This window comes from Phaethon aethereus (genome assembly GCF_964289735.1).
Source record: "Phaethon aethereus genome assembly, chromosome: 6".
Taxonomy (NCBI): Eukaryota; Metazoa; Chordata; class Aves; order Phaethontiformes; family Phaethontidae; genus Phaethon; species Phaethon aethereus.
In genome coordinates this window covers 31,937,235-31,957,538 of record NC_138580.1, presented here as the reverse complement: position 1 = coordinate 31,957,538, position 20,304 = coordinate 31,937,235, and the positions used below count along the sequence as shown (strand labels likewise).

At 40.4% G+C, this 20,304-nt stretch overlaps 1 protein-coding gene across 1 annotated transcript in view; it reads left to right on the top strand.

Moving 5' to 3' along the window:
• Window positions 1-348: 348 nt before the first annotated feature.
• The window catches only part of PLCL1 (phospholipase C like 1 (inactive)), a gene marked incomplete at its 3' end in the record, with an annotated part of 202,365 nt that continues 182,409 nt past the window's right edge, over window positions 349-20,304 (top strand). The window contains exon 1 of the mRNA XM_082001852.1: window positions 349-908. Within this exon, the coding sequence (XP_081857978.1) occupies window positions 636-908 (273 nt within the window). The 5' untranslated portion in view covers window positions 349-635. The remainder of the gene's footprint in view (window positions 909-20,304) is intronic.

Genomic DNA, 20,304 nt, shown 5'->3' with positions numbered 1-20,304 from the left:
GGCCCAGCCCAAACCTTCCTAGAATACGCGCGGGGAGGCATTCTCGCGACTGCCCCGGCACGCGCCCCCACGAGCAGAGAGGAGACGGTCCCTCCCGCGCCCTTTTTCCTCGCAGGTGCGACCAGGTTCTATAGCGCCCCGCGCACTCACTCCCTCAGCCCCACCTGCCCCTCGGCCGCTCGCCGCCGCGCACCGCCCAGAACGCCCATCCAGGCGTCCCGCGGACACGCCCCTCACCAAGTCTATTGGCCTCCGCGGCGCCCTCGGGGGGCCGCCGCAGCGCTGAGTGGCTCGGCGCCCCGTCCGTCAAACACCGCCTGTCAAAACACGCCCGGCTCCTGTCACAACAGAACGGTGCCGCGGCGGCACTTTCTGCGCGCGCGCCGCCTGCACGGCGCTCCCCGCGCCCGCCTCGCGCTCCGCTGGGCGCACGGCCCCGCCCCGTTCCTCTGGCACCGCGGGTGCTGCCGAGTCCCGCGCGGGCACGCTCAGCTGCGGGGGTCGGGTATGGCTCCTCCGGGGAAAGTTGGCGCTGCTGCCGCCGCGCCGTGAGGGGAGCGCCGCGGGACGCCTGTGTGTGTCTGTCCCTCCGCTCTCTCAGCGCGCCGGAGAAGTTGACACCGCTCGGCGGGGCGATGGCAGAGGCGGCCGGCAGTAGGGAGCAGCCGGCGGCGGGCCGTGCCCCTCCCGACACCGCTCATCGCGGCGAGGAGGAGCCCGAGCCGGCTCCGCTGGACGCCCCGGCGGCGGCCGCGGGCAGGAGGCGGGAGCGCCGCAGCGGTGTCGCGTCCGTCGGTGCCGCCGAGCGCTTCCCCAGCGGCAGCCTGGGACCATCCGCAGCGCTCGACCCCGACGCCTGCCTGCTGGAGGCGGCCAAGGCTACGCCGCGGAGGAGCAGCATCATCAAGGTAAGGGCAAGGAGTTTCCGCGGGTCCCGCCGCCGGGTTGCCCGGGCCTGAAGCCGCCCTCCGGTGTGGGACGGCTGGAGAGGGGGTGGGCAGAGGCGTGGTGGGAGCCCACCCTCCGCGCAGGTGCAGCGGCTGCCCTGCCTGCACCCCTCAAGGGCGACGGGGCTCCGGTGCAACGTCAACGGAGCCTTCCCCGGGAAAGTGCATCCTCGCACCGAGCGGCTGCTGGAAGGGGTGACCGCGGAGGGCCTGGCCGGCCGGTCCCGGGGGAGCGGGCTCCGGAGGTGGCCTGTGGCGCAGCGCTGTTCCTGCTGCCGCTGAGGTGTCGGGATCCCGCCCGCACTCGTGCGTGCCCGTGAGTTTCGCAGTGGGGCAACTTCCCCAGGAGTTGAAAAGTTTCAGTGTAGCAGCTCATATCTGTTTTTATTTAATATTTATGAAGCACCTGGAGGCAGAATAAACAGCTTCTACAGCGATGGTTTTTTTTGCTCATGAGTAGCAAAATACGCAGTGTCACAAATTAACAGAAGGCGTGTTTGGAGACTGAACGTAGTACAGATCGCTGCCGAGCAGCACCGTGTGTTTAACACCCTTTATGTAAAATTAACAGGTCGAGCGTGATTTTAAAAGCCTCCGTCTTTGTTATAATCTGGTAAGGAAAATGACCTTATGATTGTGTTTATCTGTTTTGTGGTATTTTTTTTCCAGTTTAATTTTTAAGAATAAACTATGTGGTTTTGAATTAAGTGATATGTCCTTGCAAGTACGTAGGCTAATCCCTAGTTTCTGGGGAGACGATGAATGAAGTCTCTTGGGCAAACTAATTTAGTGTATGGTCACACGTGATTCTCTTGTAGTGATTTGCACTTGGAAGGCATAGGGAGAGCAGTGAGAAATGAGACTTCACTTTTATAAATGTGCGAAGGCACTGGGCAGAGCTCTAGCTCAAGGCAAGAAGTGCTTAGCTCTTAGAGCTTGGTATATCCATTCAAAGGAGGAATGGACAAACAAAATTTTGAAGCATTAGCATTCAGAGTAGATACAGTTAAGTGCTAAAGAGCTTCGAGGATCCTTTGAAAGTTCCACTTTAAAATATTAACCCATTAAGACCAAGAAAGCATTGGAGTGTGGTTTTAGTCTTTTAAAGGCATCCACTGAATGTGATGGGAATGCTTCCAATCTGAAGTTACATAAATGCTTTACTAAATCAGGACCAAAGTTCTGTAAGTGTTCTGGTATGCAAATGGTATTTTCTCTTGGAATTGTGTGAAGGTTTCAAAAATTGAGAATACATAATCTTGTATTTAAATTAAGGAACTTATCATTGTTTTTACAGACTATACCAGTTCTATGTAATAGATATGTTTTAAAGTGGAAGATAAGTTTTAGTGATTGGGTAGCATTTTTACTACAGGTTGATATTTAGTAATACTACTGAGAGTGGTAATGATCTGTGTTCCAGCTGGAGGAAATTTCTTGAGATACATCCTGGGATGGTGTTTATCAGCAGAGAGATTTCTTACAGAGATAAGAAAATATTAATGTTGTTATGTAAGTAGCAGGTAAGGCCTCATCTGAAATACCGGCTAACCTCAAGTTTCCTGTTCTTAGGAATGGTGTATTCAAACTGGAGCAGGTGCAAAGAAGGGTAACTAAGATGTGTTGATAAGGTCAATAAATTGAATACTATGAGGGAAAATCAAGGAAAAATTTGATTTCTAGGACAGCATTGGCTTTAGAACAGATTTCTAGGACAGCATTGGCTTTAGAACAAAGGATGCCTAGTCTGGAAACTAGAAGATTATTCCAATCACTCTAAGGGTCTGGAATGATCTTGCAATAGAAATGTAATGAAAAATACCATAATTAATCTTGTATTTAGTTGTTAAGCTGATGAATTAAATTAGATAACATGGTTGTTTCTGATACCAGGTATCTAAACTCTGCAGGCTATGCATCTCTAAGGCATACTGTTGGGACCCCATACAGAGCATTACTCTAAAGTCTCTATGTTCATATAAGAATAGTATTCCATTGCTTTCTTTAAGCTGATCTTACCAGCTGAATAGGGGGTTTAAGAAAGCAAAGGAAGTTGTACACTAAGGGCAAGCTTACTCTGCAGGACTTCGAACACTCTTGCCCTGTTTTCACATTTCTCTCCTAATTATTTAAAGGTGTACTTTAGGCATGATTGGTCTCACTGAATTAAGCAAATTCTATAGATTTAGCTGATAAAAGTATACTTTTAACAGCATTTTCTTTCCAGCTACCTTTTAGAACTCTGCAAGTTTCAAGGTTAGCATCTGAGAGTGCAATTCCAGTGGAAGCCAGACTTGCTTACATTAGAGTTTTGGCATTCACAATATAACTGAAGTATTAAGGACTGAACACGGACTTCCTTTAAAAACTTTTCTTGTAGTGAATTACATTTGGCGTATACTGCAAGTAAAATATGAACCCTTCTAGATAATCTTCAGTGCACTTGTGCTCTATATTTGGCTTCAGAAACAAGGTAACTCGTTTATATAAAAAGAACAAAATGTAGCTGGAATACTTTTATTCCCATTTTGCTAATGTTCACAGCTTTGTAGATTGAGGTAAAATTGAAATAGCATTAGTGAGAAATAGTTGTAGCCACTCTTATGCTTTAGAAAATTTTCCTAATACATGTGCATTAATTGTTGGGGGTTTTTTTGTTGGGGTTTTTTCCCCCCCTTTTAATGCAAGGAAGAGATAAATGGTCTTACGACAGAAGTGGAGCAAGAAAGGGTTTTTCTCCATGAAGAGGCTGAAGTCAGCAGAGTATAATGGTTGGGAAAAAAAATTAGAGAAAGAGCAAGAAAGCATAGAACTTGACTAATTTTTGAAGCCTAAAGATGGACTATGCATTGGCTAAATTATTTGTCAAGCGTTTCCATTTTTTTCTTCCAGGGCCACTTGTTTGCAAGTAAAACGTTAATTGCAACCACTTTTAGGTCAGGAGAATGGAAGACAGTGCTAAAAGAACTGGATTTCTTCTTTCTTTAGATGTAATGCTTTGCAAGCCTTCCCGTGTGGGGTTCTAAACAGAGTTGATTGATGTGTTCCTTCTGACACTGCCATGTACAAGCATTTTACTAAGTGTGTAAGAAGGCTGTGTAATTTGTTATGTAATGCTTACTGAACTGTTTTGTACTTTTTGACCAAAATATTTCCCTGTCAGTTCTTATCAGGCTTCTTTCTCTGCTTTGTTTGCATGCGATACAAACTTTTGGGACCATGTTGGCTCTTTGTGTCAAGATACTGTAGCAGATAATGCAGCTCTGTATTATGTTATCAACTGCAGACTATGCCCATGAAGTGAACTTGAAGTAGGAACTGCAGAGTCAGACTTTAACTTCAGTCACAGTAGAGCTATGAGACCTTTCACTGAAGTTCTTCCAAAGACTACTTGCTTCTGTTTCATGGACAGATATTTTGTCTAAAAGCCAGTGGAGTTGTCCTAAGAACTGCAAGGACTAGTGTTTTGTAATTGATCAGTGATAGCCAGCTGTCTTGTTGCAAGAAGTTGTATTTATCCTAGTGACAGTTTTAGTTTTAAAAAAACCAACCCTACAATAAAGAAGAATGAGGCTTAGTTTCTTTCAGTTTGTGCTCTGAAGTGTAGTGGCAGAATTTAAGTGTTTCAAATACAATACATCTGTCTGCAACATGACTTTTTAAGACTTTTTCTAGAAGACATTTTTTTTTTCAGGACTAATGATTCTGTGGTAACTCTTAGCTCTTTGCTGTGGAAGCTTACATTTAGATACTTGCTACTTAATAATCTAAAACTATGACTATGTAAGATTCATGAAAGCTGATTAATTAGTTGATAGCCCAATGGTGATTTTTATCACAATGGCATTCTTTGTCAAATTCATAATTACCTTAGAAAAAGAGGGAAATATTTACGTAGAGAATACATTAAAGAATAGAGTAGAGCCTGAAAAGGTATAGAGAAGGGCAAGAACGATATGCCTAGCCATGGAAAGACTTCCACAAAATGAGTAATTCATCAGATTGGTCTGGAAAAGGTAACTGGCGGGTGATATTTAATGTATGTAAATTCCCACACATTGTGGAGAGAGAAATAGGGAAATTATATTCACTCTCTTTCACAGAACATGAAGTAGGGGAAATAGTGATAGTTATATAGCAGCAGGTTGAAAATAAGTGAAAGTATTTTCTGATGCAGCATGTGATTAAATCATGCACTTAACAGCCACAGAAAGCTGTGGTAGTCAGAAATGTAAATGGGTTCAAGCAGGTTCAAAATGACAAACTGATGGAGGAGAGCTTTACAATGCACCAAAAGCGTCTGGCTTAGAAAGTCCCTAAACTATAAGCGGTTGGACACCAGGAAGCTACAGCAGAGGATTGATCACTTTGTACATTCCTGCTTCTTATGTGTCTCCCCAGGCATGTACTCCTGTAGCTGGGATACCAGCATAGAGTGACATTTATCTAAGATGGTATCTATTTGTTAAGAAAAACTTAAATACACTGTTAAGAGACACAGAAGACTGTTTTCCATTATTGCTACTGTAAAAATTTCTCAGAAATGAAAAGAATCCTGTCTGTTAATTAGTTATTTAGAATTAATTACTTCTTTCACCAGCTTTGCAGAAGAGAAGCATTTTGGAGTTATTTTTTGGATTGCTGCAGCATAGCTGTTTGTAGTCTTTATAATAGTTTCATAACACTGCACATTTATTCCATACATTACTGTTTTTTCATAAGCATCTACTTAGTACAGGTTCTGTTCAAATCTTAGTTGTAGACCTGCTTTTCTCAAATGGATTCTATCCAGTGGTTAGTATCACTGAGGACGGACACTTTTTCTATGGATCTGTTGCATTTATCACTAAGATACTTTCTCACGGAGGGCACTAGGTGTTTCAGATTGGGGTTTAACCCCCACCTCGTCCCTGAAAACAGAGCAACATTGGTAGGTCCAGTATGGCTGAGCCTAAGATGATAACATTGCAGTGAGGAGGGTTTAGGTCTTCTGGAGTTTTTTGTGTCAAGCTATCAATAATAATCTGTAGCAATGCAGACCACAATTCACCGAAGACTTAAGTGTATGAAATGGGATTCAGGTGCAGGATTTAGGTGTATGGGTCCCATGAAACAGTCCTGAAGGCTCACCTAGCTTCTTATGCCTTTCAGGGATCTAAGTTTTGCCAGTAAAGTTTCTTACAGAGTTTTTCGTCTTGTACAGGCCCGGAGTCACTTAGGCTTGCTGTGGAGCATTTTGCTTTGTACCTCGTGCCCAAGTCAATCTATGAATAATAGGCAAAGGTTTCTTTCCATTTAATTTCTTGGAATTTTTCATGTTTGATTTAGTCTCTCTGTTTCTGATGGTTGGATTTGCCACAAAATACAATAATTCCAATTTCCAGCCATATCTGCACTCAAGTAAAAAGTTATTTAAGTTAACTTCTGCTCAAGAAGAACTTGGGGCCTGGCTAAAAGTCTCTTAAAAATCAGTGGGAGTCTTTACACTTTAGGTAGTACTTTCAGGAAAAACCCAAACCCCAACAACCTACATCCAAGGCAAACTGCTTGTATTGAAGTTTATAGCAAGTTTGTCTGTTATGCTGACTGCTAACTCTGGAGTAGTTTTGTCAGTTGGTTCCATGTAGCATGTAATATAACATGTGACTAGTGATCTCATTAAACATGCGGTTAGAGAGGGATAATTAGCATTGTGTTTGCTGTATCTTTCCATACAGGATCATAATAGTCAAGACTATTTGAGTGTCTTCCACTGAAATGACCTAAAGGTGATCTTTTTCAAACTGGTGGGACAATACTGTTTCTGTAGGATACCAGCAAATCTGGCGATCTGCAAATGCAAGTTCTGGCTGGTCTTTTCAGGAAGTCATTTGTTAGGTTTTCTAGGTAAGAGGTAGGAGCTGTTACGGTCAGGAGTAAGAGATGAAACTGGTGATACTGGTTGATTTGTTTTTGAAGTATGTTATGTGTGCAAAGACAATCGTGCAGAAGTACATAAATAATGATTAAAAAGAATGTTTTGTTGGAGTAATTGCACTGGTGGGTAGAGCAGTGGCAGAGGAATGCTTTCTACTGTTTTCCAAATATGTTAAGCAACTGCTAATAAAACTAAGCTTTCATGTCTGTGCAGAGATGCAGATCCTGTTTCTTATGATATTTTATCAATTTTGTAGTTCCACTGAGATCAACTCCATCTGCAACAAAAATGTTTTATTTGAGTTAATGGTATTTTTTTCTGTCCTTCTCCACAGTAGATGTGAAAATGCAGGCAGTTATTGTAGAACCAATAGTGTATACGCTGTGGTGAAGCATTTAGGTAATCATGCTCATAAACCTCATCAGCATATTTTTTTCTTTCCAAGATGCACCCGGTAACTGTAATTTTTGGCAATACCTTGGTGTTTTTTTTTTTAAGAAATGGGAAATGATTTTTTTTCCCCCCCCCCCCCCAGCTTCTTAATGCACATGTATTCTAGATTATTTTTTCTTTTAGCCAATATGACTTGGAGGTTTTGACATACATGACAGTTTAGGAACTACTCAGACTTGGTTAAGAAGTTAAGTCTACAAAAGGCTAAATGCCTTTACCAAATACTAACAAATTCTGAAGGCTGATATCTTTGTATTTATTGGTGTAGAAGTGCATTTACAGTCAAAGCCTTGTTCTTAAATCTTTGTGTCAAACATCTTTGGTTTTGAAGCCTACTTATGTAGAATACTGTCTTCTGGGGGAATCTTTTTATGTCAGAAATCTGCAGGTTTAGTGACTATTGAGCCCCTTCTTGAAATGTGTTTAAATTACTGAGGTTATTGTAATGACTTCAATTTAGTTGTGGTTCATTGTTAACGTGTATTTATTAAGTTGAAAGTCTCCCACCATTAAGACTGTGTACAGGCCCTAATTTAAATAATTAGCTGGAATCAAACTGAGATAAAATATTCCTGTTCCAGAGTCACTTACATCAACAAAATTAGTCTTGGGATTATTTTGGGCAGCATGCGTTAGGTAGTGTTATTGTGACATGCCTATTTAAAGGTGTGTCAAAGTCTAAAAGGTAACTGACACCAAAGTGTTACTACTTTGCTACTGTACTGAGAGGATTTAAAAAAAATATTCGAGCTGTAAATGTATATTGTGAAGGTTTGATTCTCCCCCTGAGTTGCATGCTCAGGGGAGTACTAACACTCACATTGTGTCTTAAATAATCCTAGCAAAAACAGCCACAGAAAACATTCATTATATTCATACTGATTATCCCCCAGAGCTTCTCTATCCTGCTAGATCTCATCCCTCCTGGTTGACCTATGTCATGTTGCTTTGGTACTTCTTCAAGGGGTAAAAGGAGCATGTCTTTGCTGCTTGGTACCTTATTCAGAGATTCATACAAAGTGGAAATTAGTTTGATTACTGTAAAGTCGTCATGTATTGATTTGCATGAGTGTAAATGACTACAGGAGAAGCAGGGTGGAGGATAACTAGGACTCCAAAGTTGTCATTCTTCACTGGAAGTTTGTTTTGGTAACTTGAATACAATTTCTGAATGGGCAATAAGAATCTCTGTTTGACAACTATTCAGTATGAAGCTGGCTACTTAATTACATTTCAAATAAGTCTAGAATCAGATAAGCTCATTTTATGGACCCAAAGTCTGTCAAGTTAAGTTCAACAGTGATCCTCCCAGAACAATTTGGATCTAATTACCTGTCTTGTGTTACAGTTAGGCAGAGTTTTTAATTCATTAGACAGTTTTGGTGGATTGCTAATCTGTCTTGATTATAAGCTACAATAAGTTTTTATCTTATTTTGCTCTTTCAGATAGTTTGGGGGAAAAACCCAACAAAAAAGGAGTTGGTTAAATAAAATGCAGGGTCCATTTGTGGTTAGAGAGGCCTGCTGCTTATACAAACATGGCTATATCTGTCTTGCTTTTGTGTCTGCTGGTGTTATGTTTCTCTGTGTTTTGTGTTGATGCATCTCCTATAAAGTGTATCTGCTTAAAAAACAAACGAACCAAAACCGAAAAGAACAGCCAACCAACCAAAAAATTCTGCCAGGAGTGTTGCTGAAAAAGATCCCTGAATTTAAGAAATTCTGCAGTATTGGATCCTATTGCAAAGTCAACACATTTTGAGGGGTATGTGTGCTGTAGTGACTGCATGAGAATGTTAGCTACACCATGTTGGCAAGAAAAAGGTAGGAAGTAAATAGCAATAGGAAGTAAAACTCCTTGATCAAGAATTGGATGCTAGTGCTCAAGTAATTGGGAAAGCCATGGGGCAGAGCAGGCTGAGAGCATGTCTAGAAGCTCAAGTGAAATTCAGAAAATTGGATTGTACGTAATCCAAACGCTGCTGGGAGGGGAGACGATCACAGGGAGCAGGCAAGGCAGAAATAAAACTGGGGAGCCTGGCTGGGAGCTTGAGCAGAGTCATGAGTCAGCCAGGAGCGCACAAGCAAGGTAGGGACAAGGCGAAGGGCAGTGACCAGGCCTCCAGCAAGAGCTTGGAGCACAGCCATGGGGATCCCATTTGCAGACTCAGTGCTGAGCTCCCCCACAGGTAAAGTCCTGCAGGGCAGAAAAATAACAGTATAGTGGTCACTTGGGCATGTACAGAGCTAGAGGTGTGTAGGGATATATGAGGAGTGGCGGCTGAATGATGTAAAGTTTTGGGGTAGAGTGGAGGGGCTTGCAAGGGGGCACAAAGTGTCTGCCAAGAAGCCACAAGGTCTTTTTTTGACACAAGCACTTATGGCAGCTGTGGTGTAGGAACAAGAGGAGGATGAGCGAGGCCTGCCTTGGTCTTGCACTTGCCAGCTCGGTGGTTGAATCTAATTCTTTGCATCCCTCTCTCCAAGTGGAGCCTGCCGCCTGTTCTGGGGCAACTCCATAGCCATTTGGGCATCTCCTATTAAGCTTTCCACACCCCCTTAGCACTTAGGTAAATTTTACCATTGTAAGTTAATACCACAGCGGTGTTTTATCCTGACAAGAAAAATGAAATTAATTTTTTGAGAGAAGAGATATTCTTGGTGGATTCTGCCAGTTTTAGCCTACCGTTGGTACTTGCATAGAATAACAGGAGCATTATGTTTTACTTAACATTAGAATTTTTTTTTCTTAAGACACTTGCAAAATACAGTATAGACAACTGTCATTGTAAATGTAGATGAGTTCTGGGTTCTTGCATTAATTTTTTTAATGAGCTCTACTTTTGAAAGAGCTATGCAACTTACTTTTTTGTTCTTTAAATTAAATTTTATGACAATTTTCATAAATATCTGATTAGATGTTGCATTTTGCTCAGCTAAAGTGCCTGCTGATCTCTTCAGGCTAGAGCTATCGGGAGAGAGCACTATGAATGAATTACTGTAAGATCTCTTTTCTTTTTCCAAATGAGATTATGTAGGAGCTTATTAAATTAATTTAACAAATGTAATTGTTTAATAAAAGAATTATAATCCATTGGAGTTTGACACACCTCCAGGCTACCTCATATAAATACTGTAATAAAAAATTCTGTGACCACTGGCTTAAAAAGAGATGTTCCAATTCATTAAATATATAAAAAAAGACTTTCTGCAAACGTTTTGTGTTTTGCAGTAGAGGGACCCCAGTGTAGGAGACTGCCTGGAAGGTGGTGCAGCCTTCAGCAGGAACACTCTGCATGAGGTCTGCTGGGGCTGGCCTCACTCTGTGGATAACACCCAACTCTTGGCACAGGGGTAAATACAGATTTGTTCTGGGAAATATGTATGGATGTATCCTGGAAGAAGTCTCATCTTCTAGTGTTATGTAAAATTGGTTATATTTGCCTATGATTTGGAAATGCAGGTCATAATATGTACAGCTTGTGAATTTTTCAGAGTCTTATGATTCACAGTGGCAGTTGCTCCCTGAAGCAATGCAGATTTTGAGTATAAACATAGTTTCTGCAGTCTCTGAAATCAGTGACAATTCTCCCATTGCCATCAAAGGAGGAAGGATTGCGTTGAACATAAATACCCAATCACTAAACCCTGTTATTTTAATTCAAAATTTTCTTTTTCAGGCTCTTAAAAGACTTAAAATGGAGTTAATTTTGTTATGCTGATCCTACTTGGAGCTAGGTGAAGTTTGTTTGGCAAAACTGTATTATTTTAAACCTGAACAACATTACTGCTGAAGAATGAATTTTACGGGATTGTTTCCAGATAACAGTTGCTCTTATTAGAAACACAAAAAAAAGAGTAAGTTGCGATTGGAGCTGAGGGAAAAAAGATAGAGATTACTTAATAAACAAATGCACTTGCTGTGAGTTATTTGTATGACAGTGCTGCTGTGGGGTCTTGTGTGCTGAATGTATATTAACAATTCCATTCATATTCAGTACCTTTTTTGATACATCTTTATGGATGAGAGGGAGGCACCTTCATACATAGTGGTGAGATACATGAGTCTGATAGACAGGAATAGTGCTTAAAAGTAATTCATGTCAATGGACCGATCCAGATCTTATTGAGATCAAATCAGAGCCTGTTCATACACTTCAGAACATTCTCCTGGTACTCATGGTCGCTATGACAGACTGTTCCCTGCAGCAATACCTCCTGACTTTAAAGATTTCTTTTTTTAACCATTTTAATTAGTGAAATTGTTACATTCTCATCCTGAGCATGGACTACACAGGCCAGTCCAAGGACTGTGGTATCTTTCTGCAGAAGAAGCTGGGTTGCAGCAGTAGATGGGGAGGATAAGGAACATTTTGGCTTGCGAGAGTGAAATGTGACTGTGTTAAGCAGCATGCTTTGCCTAGGCTCAGTAGCCTTGCTATGAGGGCATGGGTGTGGGGAGCAGGTAAACCTTAAGTGACAGGAAAAAAAGGTTAATAACCTCATTTGCTTTGATCAGTGTAAAGATTGTAAGTATCTTTCACTGTAACAATGGCCCATGTGCTGTGAAATGCTGACATACAACACTTGTGATAAAATCTTGTAACTGGCGAGTCATCAAGAGGACTGTCCCTTTGCCTGAAAAGCTCACCTTTCTGAGGGCTAATGCTGAGACTCATGTTTAGATGTGAGCTGATGCTGGATGGATGATCGCATTTATCGGGAAGAGATGAGACTGGAAGAGGAACAGGGAGTGCGGTAAGCAGGGTAACGGCAGTGCAGAAGTGAGGTGCGGGGAAGCTGCACCTTGTTGGTGCCCGCTTGTGGCAGTGCCTGTGATGTCTGGAGAAGAGAACAATTTTGTTGCTTTTCAAAGAATCAGGACTTGCATTCTGTGAAGTAAAAGCCCCAAGGCTTAAAAGTACACTTAGATCCTATAGCAGTACATTGCCTTCCAAATAGGAGAGGACCATACATTTTTCTTAGCTTTCTTAAGAAAATTGGCATATAGCTGGTGTCTGGCTTTCACATATCCCTTCTTTGCAAAGAGGGAACTGCATATTTCCTTCAGACCAGCTTTTAACTTCTCCAGAGATTCTCAGCTTGAATAAACTGTGCCATATCCTAATGCATTTGGCATCGTTTTTAGAAATTTGAGGATTTGAAAGGAACAGTGTGGGCACAATGTTCCATTCACTGGGCGAGGAAAGGAAAGATCGGCTTTCTAACATAAAAAGGTTGCAGCATTTTCTGTTGTGTTTGAACAGTTATGAGGCAAAAGAAATGACCCTGCTGAGATGCACTATTTATGTGGTGTAAATGTGGTATAATCCAGAACTTATGTCATTTGAAATGCCATTTACTTCATTTACCTATCTGTATACCTACTCGGATTGCAGAATGTTTCTAACTTGTGTTGTGGCATATTGCAGCCAGGAGCACATATTGCACAGTTCTCCAAAGGAAAGAGGAAAAACAAGGATGTGTTTTTCAAGGAAAACACTGATGTGTTTACATAGCTCGATATCTGTATGTTCTGAAGGACATAGTTCTACTTGCTCAGTTTATTATCTTCCCATCTATCTACCTATGTATGTGTCCCATGTACTTTGCATGCTAATAGAAATTCACAGAACATGTTAAACTGACTTTTTCGGCTAAATTTTGCATTATTACACAATTTTAGCAGTAGGAAACGGTACAGTTTCCTTTAGTAAACCCAAGAGCTGAACTTGGTAATTATTGCAACATACAACTTCTTTTCAAAAGGAAGAAAAAATACTTCAATTCAGCATTGCAGCAGAGATGTATGTATAAGAAGGCAAAGTATGATTTACATTGCCATGTAACTTGCCTACATTGCAAGTACTTCTTTTAGTTATCTATCTCCTACACTGTTTGGCCTACTGTAAATACAAGTTACAATGGTTTATTCAAAAGGATTTTTGAAAAAGAAATTGTATAGAGACAATTCCTGATTTTTAAACTGACAGTCATCAGGCATTAGACAACCTTGCACCAGCTTTAGTTTTAGCTATATACCAATTTGTGTTAGTTATTAATTAAAATAGATTTCTCTGTGGAAAAAGGCCAAGAGCCCTTTTCTTGGAAGATGGAGATGAAGTGTCAAAACGACCAGAGAATGCAAAAGAGCAAGTGTTACATCCATAGGGACATGGGTTTGCTGGAAAAGTGGTGTGCTAACTTTCAACTTGAGCTGGCAGTTTCTGCAAAAAGCTGCTGTTTGTGTTGCTCTCTGAGGAAGAAGAGAGGTGCAGACTATCTTGTACTGCTGTGGCAAACTGCAATACAGAGCACTCCCTTGTGCCAACAGAATTGCTTGCACAGAGGTCTGAGGTCAGGCCTGAGACTTCGTTTATTCATATTTAGGCCTGTTGCATCGCAGTAGGATTTGATCCATACTGTATTTAGGTAGAAAAGACTATTCAGGAGCCTTTGGCAAAACTCTTGGTATCAGAAATGAGTATTATCTCTATGAGTGCTGAATATTGTCAGTTGTAAATGAATGGAGTCTTTCAGGATAGGACCAATGAATGCTCCCTATGGAGCAATACTGGTTACTTGCAGTTTGGACAGTGCAAATTATTCTTTAATCTTCCTGACTGTGTAATATAAAATGTCAACTATGCTGCTGAATTAATAAAACAGTACATGAATCTGTTTCTTGGGGGAGGGGGTAGTGGTTGGTTGTCATGCCTACTTGTATGTTCACAGTGGCTGTTCATAGTGCATTTTCTCTTCAGAAACTTTGTACATGTCCAGTTACGAGTTGATATCTGAATCCATGGACAGTGTTTGGATGTAACATGGCGTTACCCCTTTGGGTTTACTATGGGCTAGTAAAGTAATTAATGGATGAATGCAAAAATGGATGTAAATGATATGAAAGAGAGTAATACTGTAGAAAAGGTGTAAGCACGCTGTGTGTTTGTATAACTTGATATCACCAGTTACTTCTCAGTCAGGGGTCTTGCTACTCATTAATTTGTATATGAGATTTTGTTCTGTTGCAAAACTGAAGATTTCCTCCTCCTTCCATGTTTTTGAAAACACTGTGGCTTGCTTTTTTTTTTTTTAGTGTTTTGCCACTGTGTGTATAATGCATGTTTTGGTTGCTGTATAAAAGATTTTACGATGTCAGGAAAGTACTTGGGGTACCTGTCACTCAGCTGTATTGGTAGTGGCAGTTCCACTGCAATTAGAATTTTAAATACCTTCTAAAAATGCTGGAGAAGCTAACTTCAGGAGCATTTAAGACTACAGACATCAGGGAGGTATTAAGCATCCTTCTGGAGGGACCTGACATGGCTGGACACATTACAGAGCTGTTAAATGAATTTCTGATATGTCAGATGGGCCACTAACAACCAACGAAGTCCAAGCTTTTCTCTCTTTCTGTGATAATTTAGTGATCAATAGCAGTAAAATAATCCAGGCAATGCACTAGGGAGCATTGCTGCTCTTCTCAAGAGGTTGTTTAACTTTTAAAGATAAGCTTTGTGGTGTTTCCAGTGATAATAATGATTAATGCTTCCTTTGCTGTTGACTGCTCTAGTTGTTTTTTTTTCTTCATAGTTTGTATACTACAGGAGAAGTTTACCACTGTCTCTCCCAGCAGGTCACTTCCAGCCATGCCTAGCTGCTTACTTAATTGCCTTGTTATGATGATGGATTTGTATTTGGGTTTACAGATCTGAGTGCCTTCTTCCCCGAGGACACCACTATACTTTGTTTTGGGAGGTGTGAAAAGCAAAAAGAAAAGTATAATTGCACCTAGAATAATTCAAAGAGTTGGAGGAGAACAGCCTAGGAAATAATTCCATTCTCCTGTTCGCTTTAAAGTATGTTGTGTTGTGCAATAGTGTGCTTGTAGGGGCAGGACTATTTGTCCAGAAGAGAAAACAGACCTCGTAGAGAGTTAACTGCAGGGACATTTCCCACATAATCCCATATAAATATTCTGCTGGAGAAGATGCTTCTTGTATTAATTACTTTAGTGTATGCTTGGAGCCAAAACACAGGGAGATATAGGATGGTATTGGAGTATCTATTAATATAGACTACAAAAGTTGTGATAGACCTACAAAATCCTTCCCTTGGAGTGGGGCACAGGGAAGGGGGAAATGTCATGAATCCAGTTCAAATTTTTTAGTAACATTTCTCCTGTAACTTTTTTCTGTAAGCACGTGTAATGTGTGTGTGAAAGCTTCATCTAGTTTAGCCATACTTCGTCCATTCTGTGTAGCCAGTGTCCAGTGTTAGAGGAGGCTGGTGTCATTGAGTATATCTGCTGGGTAGGGGGAATAGGCTGGATGTGTCGAGCACAGGAGCAGTGGAGAAAGCTTGCAGTGTGACTTAATGAGGCCTTGACAAAGTATTTCTAACCTTTGCCAGCCATTTTTAAATAGCTGCTTTACCTCATTTTTAGGCCAAATACTTCTGCTCTTTTCTATTTTTTCAATCTTATCTTGCCACATAAAAATAGAACATTTTATTTTATTGCAAAGCAAATGGTCATCAGTTAATGGTGAAGTTCATTAATTACCATGTCAAGTTTAAAAACATACATCTGCAACCTTTTGTCTACACAGTAATGTTTTTTTGCCCTTGCCCTGTATGTTGGAATTAAATCTGTGCTACTTTGAAACTATTGGGAATGCGCTCGCTGCTTTCCAAATAGCTGGTCAAGCCACAGTAATGTTGATCAACCTGTGAATTTTGACAGAGACATACAGATTTTAGATTTTTTTTGTTGTTGTTGTTGCTCACTGTTCACCATAACCTTGTTACTGTCAACTCAGAATCTGCTCCTTGATTTTGATCTGTGGCCCTGCCTACACTGGGCAATTCTTGGGAAATGGAAGACAAATTGACTAAACATGTAAAAACAACACATAAAAGTCCAGATTAAATCCTATTTGACTGTCAAAAAATACCACTTTTAGTTTACTGTCTTTGTGATTCCTTGCTAGTACAGGCTTAACTCTTAATAACTTATGTTTTGACTTCATGCATTTAGCTGATAAGTCTTATTTCTGTGCTATCCCCGAGTAGTTCAAAGCCAAGTATCGAACCAGGTCTTTCAGTTCTGCCTGAGATCACCCTGCACCTCTGTTAAGATATCAGGGTTTGCCAAGACTTGTGGGAGCGATTCACTGTGGCACTAACACTGGACTAGTGAGAATGACAATATTGTGTTGTCAACAGACTTTTTGAGTATTAGTGTGTGTTGGTTTTTTTAGTGATACTTTTAAAAACTTGTGTTATATTTGACAAAAGTATGGAGCAGTGATTACTCTTTCTGTAGTAAGTTCTACCAGTGTCTCAAGACTTCAGCGTATGGAATGATAGTTTCTGCATGAAAACTAACTTTGGATCATGTAGGAGTTACTGTGTGTGTTTTTTACCCCCATAATACTGTTTAAAGCTATATTATTTTTGTTGCTATAATATTGTAGTGGTGAGTCTCTAGTTCAAGTGTGTAACAATTTCAGAGGTGAGAACCTCATGATTTATGCTTTTGGGAAGGAATACGAGGTTTTGGACAAAAGATAAAATGCTTTGTGTGCATTTAACTTTATGATTGATGGTAAGAGAAAGAGAGGCAGATACTCTCTAATTTTAACATTTACAAGGACACTATGCAGCACAATAAAAGTTCAGGGTTTTGTTTTTAATAAGCTTCTTCCCAAGAAGTAGCATGCTAACAATACTGATTAAAAATAGAAGATTGGAGAAAGAAATGAGAAAGCACAGAAAAGACAGCAAAGAGAGTCTTCTATTGAATGAGAAAGGAGTCCCTGCGATGAAGGAGCATCACTCTGGAGAAGGATGAGACTTTTTAAACCACTGTATTAGAACTAAAATGAATTTATTTTTTTCTTCTCCATCCAACTTTGAGAATGTCAGATTTTTCACTCTTGCATTTGCTAACAGTGATGTTAAAGAGGACGCAATGTCTCTTGTGCTGGGTGGCTTGGCTGCAGCCCCAGCCTGGATAGCTAGCCTCCTTGTTGGCCATGGCTGCCCAATTTGTCTGACTGGGCAAGAAAAGCATTGCTCTCTTCAGAATAGCTTTTACTGAAAGTCATGTTAACACCTTTGTCATAAATATGACAAATATTGCTTGTGTGTCATGTTGTTAGATACTCTTATAGCAACAGTTGATTTTAAATCTTAGTATATTTATGTCTTGTTATCTTTTCAGAAATGATTCTTACTTTTTGCATATAAGGTTGGAGATTGTATATACATTACTCTCCCAGCCAACACAAAAAGCTAAAGAGTCTTGGATGCTGATCCTAGTTACTATTCAGTATTCACATTTTGCTGGACTGTGTCCTGAAGCTATTTAGGTTTCTTATTTTTCGAAACTGATAGAATCCCCTTAACCACAGAATTTTTCTTTTTTAGTGGCATAATGACTCTTTCTGAGCTTCATTGTTCTCTACCATTTTACTGAAGTAAGTTACTGGAAATACCTTGTTGGTTTTTGGTTTGGGTTTTTTTTTTTGGCAAGGCTGAAGCAATTTCACTTTGGCATTTGATCGGCTCTGCTGGAATATGTACATTTTAGCCAGGTTGGATACCTTCCCTTTGGACTTCCCCTCCCTTCCTGGAGCTGTGGCAGTGTGACAATCCAGGCAGGTCATAAATAGCTCTTGACAGAGGCCTTGCTAGAAACTTAATTTCTTGGCTTTTTGGGAATCCTTCACTGCGGGAACCAATCTTCTTCCTGTCCTGTGGTTTTAATTCTATTCCTCAAGTCTTAACTCCTCAGTTTGCTGCTTTTAAAGGAAGCCTCCCATCCTCTTCTTTTGCCTCTTTTTTTTTTTTTGAAGGATTATGATGCCAGTGTAAAATCCCTCTTGCTGTGAGGAAGAGGGCTTCTGCAGATGTGGTGAAACCCATCCAAGGAAAGAATGGAACTGGGAGGAAAAGACATTTTACAGGCACACTCTTGATTGCCAGTTCCTGAACTCAAGACCTCCTGCAATGTAGGGAATCAGAACTGCCTGTTGTTTCATTCTTTCTTGCTCTAAGTTGTATCAGATAAAGTTATTTGTCTTCCTGCATTCCCTTTGGAATTTGCTAGCACTGTTAATATTCCATTATGTTGGAAAGAAGCCTCCAAATTATGTTATCTTTTATGAGTCCTGTAGATTATAATTTTTGACTATAAAGAAAAATGAGTTTGAAAATAGTTTCAGATTTAAATTATCCATACTTACATGGATGAGGAAAATAACTGAAGGATACAGGTAGTATTTTGCTAATCAATTTTATAAAAAGCCATGGCAAGAGCTGCAGTGGTTGAACAATGTAATGCGTTATTTGGATAATGTGTATGACAAGTGATAAAAAAATCTCAACCTGCAGTTTTTAGGAGGGGAAATAAACTTTCTGAAAAGGTTTACTTTGGATACAAATTGAAAGGGGTTTCAGAGTGATTGCTTCTGCAGCCATGCAAAAACTATTGTTCCTTAGAGGCTACTGTTGCCAAAAGTCAGCAAGTTATTATTCTACTTAAAATCTGTGTATTCTGTTTTATTTTTCAAATATATCTTGTTTTATAAGGTTACAGCCATGGGAATGGAAATCCACTGTCTGTGAAATAGCTATTCCTGCTGCTTTTGCAGGATACTTTGACATATGTATTTCTATAGAAAAGGTGGATTACTTTTTCAAAACTCTTGAGATCTTCAGTGTTGTGAAACCTCCTTCTCTTACAAGAGAGACCACTGAGAAATATGCTTGGTGTTGGGTGCCCAACAGCTGTTACTCTGGGTATTGCATATTATGTATTAGACACAAATTTGTATATTGCCAGAAAATACGGATTCTGAGTTGATAACCTGTTCTATTCTTCAAAGATTCTTTTATCTATGAGAAGGCCTGGTCTACTGAAAGACCTTTAATTTAGTGGGTTGCCACATCTAAGTAAGAACGCATTAAAAGGTGTAATTACAAGGTATATGAAAAGCACTGGGAGGACTCTGAATTAGTGTAGTCCAGGTTTCAGTGGGGTGTGAGTGTTGAAGTGACGCTTTCTTAGCATGAACTGCTTGATGAAAGAGCGAGCTATAAATCATATTCTTTCTCTGTTGTAAGTTTTCTTCAGACCCATTAATGCCGTGATCCTATGAGCCCATCATTTTCCTGCTATTTATTGGCAAGACCCTTAATAATGGCAAGTTAAGCATACATGTAACTAATTGCAGGACTGTGGTTTAACACTGCTGTGAGCCAGATTCTGCCTGGGCCTCCTGGAGGGAGGAAGGATTCAGTACTGTGCTTTCCCTTGTATCACTGCTTCCCACAGCATATTTGTAAGAAGCACGCTGTCTGGCTGCTCTGCCTGAAGCTACTGAGATGTACAAAAGGGGAAGTGTCGTGCACAATGTTTTGCTCAGAGTTTATTTTCTCTGGACTTGTTTGGAGCAGAGCTTCTCAGAAGTGTTGACCAGGGCCTGTAGAACCAAGCACTGAAACATTTTTACTTTAACAGCCTAATCTCTGTATTCATCACCTTGCTTTGCAGGTTTATTTCAGGTATAGATGGCCTTCAGTAGCAAGTCATGCTCTGTACATGTGCAGTAGGCCAGCATGCAGAGATGTTTAAGCCTACATGCATTTGCAACATGTGTCCTTTCTTCTACGTATCAAAACCCAGGTCTGGAGGTTATAGTTTAGCATGAGTAGTAGTGAGAATTGAAAATTCTGCAATTGAGCCTAGTTTAATTTCTTCCTGATGCTTATCCTTCCAAATGTGTTTTCATGTAAAAGCTCTCATTTCTTTTTTTTAAAAGGTGAAGAAATATAAGCTATAAAAGAATCCCTTCCCCAAAACACGCCCCCCATCTATTCCTGTAATGACATATAACTAGTAAGAATAAAAGTAGATTTCTCAGTCCTTTTTTCCTTTGAAGAAGCAAATGGTGTAGGTATGAGCTTAGAGCATATAAA